This window comes from Erinaceus europaeus, chromosome 1, assembly GCF_950295315.1.
Source record: "Erinaceus europaeus chromosome 1, mEriEur2.1, whole genome shotgun sequence".
NCBI lineage: Eukaryota > Metazoa > Chordata > Mammalia > Eulipotyphla > Erinaceidae > Erinaceus > Erinaceus europaeus.
Genome location: NC_080162.1, coordinates 41,696,700 through 41,705,922, shown reverse-complemented (window position 1 = coordinate 41,705,922; position 9,223 = coordinate 41,696,700). Strand labels below are relative to the sequence as shown.

Below are 9,223 nucleotides of genomic sequence, written 5' to 3'. Positions count from 1 at the left end.
TGTAGTTTATGCATTGTTGACAGAGGAATACGATTGGCATATTATTGAAAGATTAATGCCATACTACTCCTTGCTAGATGACTATTCCCTCTGCACTTTCAATGACGTGTTCCTCTTTGTTATTCAGTTCTTAACTCAAAATGTAACTTCCTGTCAGATACTTTCTCTTTTAACCTCAATCACAACCTGTCTCCAAGTATTTTCCATCCCATAACTCTGTTTTATTGAATACTGCTATTTATTCATTTACTTATTTATAATTTTACATTATATATCTTCCTTTATCAGAATACAGTTGCCTTAAAGCCAAGGAGTTGTCTATTGCTTTTCAGAATCTGGAACAATATCTTACATATAATTTGTTCACCAAAACTATTTGTCAAATAAGTAAACTTCATAAAATATTCTTACTTTTCAAAAGACTGTAAAAGTGTATGAACATTATGTCACCACAAAGGGAAACATATATAAAATAGATGACTAAATATATGTTTTAATATTTGTTTATCGGTGGACAAACAGAAATATAGTAAATCTTCTATCCAGATAGCCAGTTTGTGTCATAGGCTAAAGAGAATCTACCTAATGCAAACTGTGATTATCCTTTGTTGGTAGGATTTTATTAGGGCAACTTTTCAAATGTATTTTCAGTTTTTTCTCAACATTTAAAATGCTAAAAAATGTGGCAAAGAATAAGTTTATGCTTATTTCTTCAGAGGATGTGTTAATTTATCTATGTGATTCACATCAGCTAATAATGCATGCCTGACACATTCAACCTTCTTAAGAAGTAATTTCCAAACTCAATTTTTAAAACAGTACTATATAAATAAAGCTGTTCTCACCTATTTGGTCTCTTCATAACCTAGCTTAATTTGCTCCACATGTTAAAGTAGTGCTTTTATTGAAAACAACAGTTGGACACTTTAGTAGACCTGTGTTTCCAATTGTGAATAGGATTATAATGTGTGTTTGAGACTACATAGTCTCTCTGATTTGTCATATCTTTGGAATTTTGAGAAAATTTAGACAACACATTAAGAAAAATCTTTATTTCCTTTATATATATATCTGCAATAGGCACACATATATTTTGTATTCTAGACTTTCAGTTTATGTATTTTTTTCTAAAATTCTTTACTTATTACTTTTTTGTCTGCTCCATTCTTTTTTTTTTTTTTTTTTTCTACTTTTTTTTACCAGAGCACTGCACAGCTCTGGCTTATGGTGGTGTGGGGGATTGAACCTGGGACTTTGGAGCCTCAGGCACAAGGGTTTCTTTGCATAACCATTATGCTATCTACCCTCCGCCCTATCTGCTCCATTCTTTTTACTTTATTATTGTTGTTTTTATTACCAGAACACTATTTACCTCTGATATATTGTTATATCAGATATTGAAACTGGGATTTCTATGCCTTAGGCATTTAAGCAGCTTTTTTTTTAATAACCTTTATGTTATCACAGTTTTCTGCTTCATTATCTCTATTTTTATTATTTCTCTCTTCCTTCCTTCTTATCTTTCTCTTTCCTCTTTCCGTCCTTTCTTCCTATCTATCTATCTATCTATCATCACTTTATATTATTTTCCTTCCTTCCTTCCTTCCTTCCTTCCTTCCTTCCTTCCTTCCTTCCTTCCTTCCTTCCTTCCTTCCTTTCTCTCTTTCTTTCTTTCTTTCTTTCTTTCTTTCATTCTTTCTTTTTCTTCCATCTTTATCTCCTCTTCTCTTTTGTTCTTTCTCTTTTGGCCACCATTTATTAGTGGGGCTCTGAACTATCAACTTTGTCATTCCCAGTGGCAAATTTATTTATTTATTTTCCCTGATTTGGACAAGATAAATAGAAAAGGAGACAGACAGATTGCAAAAGAAAGACACATACAGAATAACTCTGTTATGTGTGAAGCTTCCCTTCTGCAGGTGAGGGTCAGGAACCTGAACCCAAGTCCTTAAATATGTCAATGTGTACAGGAGGTGCCACTACCTGGTCTCAAATTAATTTATTTCTTGAAGTTCTTGCTTCTAATATTTCATATCATATTTTAATCTTATTTCAAAATATTTACCATTTTTCCCTGTGTTATGGGGGCACATTTGGTACTTTCATTTAATAATATGAACTTGAATTACTTTTAGCATTATCTCATTTCTGACTCCATTAATATTTTTGTTGTTATGATGGGAAAGAGGAAAAAACGGAGAAGAAGAAATGTTCTCTCCTAAAACAGCCTTTGTTCACACATCATTTCTTGCCCCTTCCCACTGGATACTTCTTAACACAGTGACTTCTTTTGGCAATATTTGCTCCCTGTCTTTCCATCACCGTCAATAGAAACTCTGCTTTATAATATCTTCCTGATGTATATGGCAATCTTTAAATACTTAATTCATTCATTTATTTATTGTTATTCTTACCTTTATGAAAGGAGAGAATCTGATATATCATATTCTTGATAGCAATCCCAGTGACTAGGCCTGGTTTTAGCATACAGCATATATTTGTTGATGGAGCAGCTGTTTGTTTGAGCTGCTACTCTCAAGAACCCACAGTTGGAGTTACATTAAGTGCCTAGTTGACTTTTCCCTATCAATACACACAGAGACAGCACTGCTCTGAACTTCCTACTTTTAGCAGTGAGGAAATGACCATGAAGTTACATATGATGATATTTATCCCTCTAGGTTTACCTCTTTTTTTAAATCTGTAGGAAAATATAAATGAAAACTTAAGCAAAAACAACAAAAGAATCAATCATATAGGAAAAGTTAGGGCATAAAGTAGAGTGATGTTACCAATGTGAGTAAACACCAACTTGGAAATCTCACTCTTAAAAAAATAAAAATGGATAATTAGTGTTTTATACAGTAAATACAATAGTTTGTACATGTATAACATCTCCCACTTCTCCACATAACAGTAAAACCCCCCACTGGGTCCTCCGTTCTGCTTAGTATTTTCTCTTCTGATCTTGTTTTCCAACTTCTGCCTGTGATTGAGATCATTCCATATTGATCCTTCTGTTACTGACTTATTTCACTTAACATAATTTCTTCAAGCTTCATCCAAGATAGCTGAAAGCAGGTGGCCAACAACAGATGAGTGGCTGAGCAAATTGTAGTATATATACACAATGGAATACTATTTGGCTATTAAAAATAGGTTTGCCTCTTGATATAAGTATCTGTAGTAGGATATTCATTTTTAGCATTTTCTTTTCCTGCGAGATAATTTCTCAATTAAGACTTTAGGACAGATCTGGTAAACTCAGCCTTCTCTGTAAACTATTACCACTACCAAGACTTCTATACTTGTTAACTTTTTATAATGGAAATATGGAAGCATCAATAAATGAGTACAATGAATGTATTTATACCCAAACTTTAGCTTTCCTCTTTTGTTGATGTAATTCATTCTAATTGGTGTGAGGTAGTATTTTACTGTGATTGTAATTTATACTTTTCTAATTATAAGTGATGGGGAGAATTTTTTCATGTCTGTTCATCATCTGTCATATTTAGGTATCCGGTGATTCATGTTTTGCCCACTTTTGACAGGATTCCTTGTTTTTCTATTTTAAATTTTATTTATGACTTTATGACATCATTATATTATAATAATCATGTTATGCATGGTTTCATCATATATTTTCAAGCTGTCCCCTGTCTGATGTAGAATATGCAACAACCTCCTCCCAGTTACTATATTGCAGTTTTAATCATTGCCAAAGTTTCCTTTGCTGTAGTTCCACTTGCTTGCTGACTCTTTAGTTTCCCTTGCCAATGAAGTTGAGTCTCCAAACAGGTTTTTGATGTTCAGTTCCTAAAATATTTCATCTATGTTTCCTTTTATGTATTTTATAATTTCAGGTTTAATATATAAATATTTAATTAATTTCAAGTTAATTTTGGTGTATAGGGGGACAAAGATATAGCTCACTTTGTACAATGTAATGAGAACTCATTGAATATTTTTGAGACTTTTGTTATATATGAGATGTTCATAAGTGCACAGACTTATTTCTGGAGCCTCTATTTGGATGTATTGATTTTAGTGTTATTTTTTGTACAAATACCTCATTGTTTTAATTATTGTTGCTTGAGAGTATAATTTGAAATTGGGGAGCATGATAACCTCCATTTTTTATTTCAAAATTGCTTGATTACTAGTGGTATTTTCGGGTTTTTACATGAATTCCAGGGTTGTTGGTTTAATTTCCTTGAAGGATGCTTCTGATACTTTGATAAAGATTTCATGGAATCTATATGTTGTTTTAAGTGGGATAGTCAGTTTAACAAAATCTTCCAGTCCATGCCCATGAATCTGGGCACCATTCTTTTTTTTAACCTACAATGTTTACATTGTTTATACCAGGAAGTTTGTGAGAACTTTTACATAGCAATAAAAAACAAATTCAGTGTGCTTTTAAGTTATCATCTTATTTTGATAAAATTCAGTCTTTACAGAGCCAAGTGGTAGTGCACCTAGTTACGGATAAATGTTAGTGTACAAGGACCTGCTTCTGGTCCCCACCTGCAAAGGGAAAGAAAGCTTTATGAGTATTGAATTAGGACTGCAGTTCTCTTTCTCTCTCTGTTTCTCTACTCCCTTCTTGATTTCTGTCTCTATCCAAATAAATAAATAAATAAATAAATAAATAAATACTTTGTTTTCTACAGTTTGATAAAAAGTGATTTCTCATTGTCCACACTAGTTATGAGATATAGATACCATGTTTTTTTTTTTTTCTATCAGCTACTGTCCACTTTTTAAAACTATTATTTCAGTGGGGTTATATGTAGACCAAGGATAATTGTTCAATGTTGTTGGGACAATGTTTTGTTGATAAGAATTCACAGTGGTGTATTGGTTTTGAAATTCCTATGTCCTCTTAAATTCAGTTCACATCCTTCTCATTCTACAGAATAATCATCGGTTTTATATATTTCTCTCAATATTTAACAATTTTCTTGTTCATTTGAGTCATGAGTAGCTCATTTTTGAAAAGTGTATCTTTGGGTTCTGCTTCTAGTCTTGTCAGCTGCCAGTTCTTAGCAACATTGCCCCGCCAGATATTTGTCGGGATGCGGCATCATCTAAGTTCATTTCCCACGTCTACGCTCGACCGGACCTGCCAATATACGTGGATATCTTCGCCCACCCTGTCCAACGCTTGACGTCTCGTCACCCAATCTGGTCCCCTACGCCTACACTGAACTTCTCTGTTCCAGTCTCTTGGAAACAGAGTTGGCAGTCAGCTGAGGTAAAGAACAAACACCTCATCACAGACCCCTGCAAGCGTCAACCCGGCTTTGACCTAGCACTTTATGATTGGGCCCTCCTCAATCGCTATCGAACAGGCCATGGCCGGTGCGCCGCTATGTTCCATCGCTGGGGAGCCAGAGACGACCCGAACTGCCCCTGTGGCTACAGACAGACTATGACCCACATAGTCAATGACTGCCACCTCTCCAGATTCAAAGGAGGTCTCGAAACTTTACATCAGGCTCAACCTGATGCTGTTGACTGGCTATGGAAGAAGGGCAAACGCTAGAAGAAGAAGAAGTCTTGTCAGTTGTTACATCAAAGTGCCAGAGTAAGGGGTCAAGAAATACTTGCCTTTCAGTACAACATTGCTTTGCTTTCATTGAACCACAGCTGCTTAAAAGTTTTATAGAAGGATGAATGTTCCATCGTTAGATTGCTACCACACAGAGAAGGAAATTGTGGCCTATAATTCACGTTACTATAAATTCTTCTTCTAGCATTTGCGTTACTATAAATGGTCTAGTCTCAGTCTGGTGCACCAAGAATCTTAAAACAAAATAAGAGACATAAGCTCAAAATAATAACGTTCAGTCATTTTTTAGTTGTGCATTGTAGGTGAATTATTTATCTTCTGAATGATTTAGTTTTTGTGAATCTGCGAAATGATAAACCATAAGTTCATTATTGAAAACTCCTGTGCTGTTTAAATTTAACCCTAAGTTATTGCTGTTATAGTATAATTTCTGACCCATGATCCAGGGACTCAGAAATGTAAAATCTCAGGTACTATCTAGATTTGATAAATCAAAAAACTTTGAGTAAGAGTAGTAGCATTTTTTTGTTGTTGTTGTGAAAAGACTGTATATTTGGAATTGTAGGTGAACCTTTTGAGAACCACTTTGACTAATATAAATTTCTTTCATAGTCAAAACAAACACACCTTCAGTTTCATCACAGTCCAAATAATAAGACTTCGGGCATAATTCACTTCATACTTTTTCCCTACAATAGTCCAATACTCATCATCCAAAATTCCAGCCTTGTAATTTTAGTCTTGTCTGATGCTATGAAATAGAGTAAGTCTTGATCAGTGGCCAGACTCCTCATTTTTGCTGTTCAACCATTTTTCTTGATCTTGTTGTCTGAGACCATACATTCCAGACTGTTCAATGGATTTGTAATAAACTTCTAAGATGAAGGGATATTTCTTGCTCATCGTTTGCCTGAAATCTTGGCTTGAATTCATCTTATTAAACAAATAATAGCTTCCCAAAAGGCTGGCAACTTCGGCTACCAAAACTCCTTTAAAGATCTTCTTGGCGAGTGGTTCCAAAGGGCGGGCCATCTGCAAACTCTAGTATACTTCTGCTTTCTTACTTTGGTGCCATACTCCAAACTCAGTCATTTTCTGCTTTGCGTTTCTACTTCTTTTTTTTTTTTTTTTTACATGCATAATGTTCCCCAGATTTTTGTCAGAATAAGACCTTCAGGTGATCCAAGGGGAGGGTGGCAGTCATTTTAACAGTAGTATCTAATAATTTTCGCATGGGGATTGGAGTATATTGAGAAAATTATGCTTTTACAGTTTTTATTAGTGGATTAATAATAGTTAACAAAATCATAAGATTACAGGGGTTTATTTCCACACCACACCCACTATCACAGTTTAGACCTTCCCCTTTCCCAGCTTTGCTCTCCTCTTCCTACCCAACGATAAGCACAATTGTTTTTAAAAAGTCATAGTGACAGTTTGACTAATTTTTTTCTTTTTAACAAGATTATGTGTTTAAATTACTTGTATTGCACATTTGAATAATCTGTTAATTGTATTTCAGAGAAATGCAGATCATTTGGTGACACATAAACTATAGAAGCAGGAGTACTTGAATGCAAATACTAAATTAAAGATGGTCAAGGCAACATATATGATAAGAAGTATGAAAAAAACTATATATATACATACATATATATGAAAACTATTTAACAAAGCATAGAGGACAAATGTACATGTAAATTTTTATACATAAAAGTGTTATATATAATTTATATATAAGTATATTATATAACAATACATATAAAAGAGTCTTTAAAAAAAAGTTGTCTCATTGTTCTTTGACTGAATATCTTTTATCCATTTCTTCCTCTCTTCTCATACTTAAAAATTGTCTCATATTTCTATGGCTTGTGTTTCTAGGTCTGCTTTACTGTATATCATCTTGTTGAGAGTTAAATGTTCCTTGTTTCTTTCTCTGTGGCACTCTTCAATAACTCTGTAAGACAGATCTGTTAACGGCAAATTCCTTTAGCTTCTGTATAGATGGTACTGTTTTGATTGCCCTATATAGCTTTCTTCTTCTAGCGTTTGCCCTTCTTCTGTAGCCAGTCAACAGCGTCAGGTTGAGCCTGATGTAAAGTTTTGAGACCTCCTTTGAATCTGGAGAGGTGGCAGTCGTTGACTATGTGGGTCATAGACTGTCTGTAGCCGCAGGGGCAGTTCGGGTCATCTCTGGCTCCCCAGCGATGGAACATAGCGGCGCACCGGCCATGGCCTGTTCGATAGCAATTGAGGAGGTCCCAATCATAACGTGCTAGGTCAAAGCCGGGTTGACACTTGCAGGGGTCTGTGATGAGGTGTTTGTTCTTTACCTCAGCTGACTGCCAACTCTGTTTCCAAGAGACTGGAACAGAGAAGTTCAGTGTAGGCGTAGGAGACCAGATTGGGTGACGAGACGTCAAGCATTGGACAGGGTGGGCGAAGATACCTGCGTATATTGGCATGTCCGGCTGAGCATAGACGTGGGACATGAACTTAGATGATGCTGCATCCCGACGAATATCTGGAGGGGCGATGTTGCTAAGAACTGGCAGCCATGGAACCGGGGTGGAACGGATGGTTCCAGAAATTATCCTCATGGAGGAATATAATTTGGAATCAACCAAGTGGACATGGGGGCTACGGAACCATACTGGGGCACAGTATTCTGCAGTGGAATAGCATAATGCCAGAGATGATGATCGTAGTGTGGAAGCGCTTGCACCCCATGAGGAACTGGCCAGTCTTGCAATGATGTTATTCCTCGCGCCCACCTTTGCTGCAGTTTTTATGAGATGTTCGTGAAATTACAGAGTGTGATCGAGAGTGACGCCAAGATAGACTGGCTGGGCTTCATGCAAGATTCTCGTATCGCCAAGCTGTACATTAAGCTCACGCGAGGCCAAGGCATGGTGTAAATGGAAAACAGATGATACCATTTTTGCAGTGCTAGGGATTAGTTGCCATTTTTTACAGTAATCAGATATCAGAGACATGTCTTTCGTGAGTGTTTCCTCAAGGATGTCGAACTTTGATGACTGAGTTGCACAGCAGATGTCATCGGCGTAGATGAACTTCCTTGAACAAGTTTCTGGGAGGTCATTGCTGTAAATATTAAATAGCGTAGGAGCCAGAACAGAGCCCTGGGGGAGGCCACTTGAGACAAGTCTCCATCTGCTAGACTTGTCACCCAGATGCACCCGGAATCTTCTGTTTTGGAGAAGAAACGATATAGTGTTGGCCACCCATGGAGGCAGGCATCTTGAGATCTTGACTAGGAGACCACGGTGCCAAACCGTGTCATTGGCTGCTGTGAGATCAACAAAGACAGCACCCATCTTTAAATTCTTCTGGAATCCATTTTCAATGTAAGTTGAGAGGGCCAGGGCTTGTTCGCAGGTAGATCTTCCTGGGCGGAAACTAGCTTGGGCAGGTGATAGGAATTTCTCTGTAAGATGAGAAATACGTGACAGAAGCAGCCTCTCAAGGAGTTTGTAACACACGGAGAGGAGAGAAATTGGTCTATAGCTGGCAACCAGTGTTGGGTCTTTCTTTGGTTTCAAAACCGCTATAATCTTTGCACGACGCCAAACTTTGGGCATAGACTCAGATTCCAAGATGTGGGACAGGAATGAAGCGAGCCAC

The 9,223-nt window shown here is 36.5% G+C and overlaps 1 protein-coding gene across 1 annotated transcript; it reads right to left on the bottom strand.

The window, feature by feature from the left end:
* Positions 1-6,107: 6,107 nt before the first annotated feature.
* LOC132541820 (protein CEBPZOS-like) lies at positions 6,108-6,634 on the bottom strand. Its single transcript, XM_060202635.1, has one exon. It carries the CDS (start codon positions 6,608-6,610, stop codon positions 6,353-6,355), a length of 258 nt encoding a protein of 85 aa, XP_060058618.1. The 5' UTR covers positions 6,611-6,634; the 3' UTR covers positions 6,108-6,352.
* Positions 6,635-9,223: the final 2,589 nt, after the last annotated feature.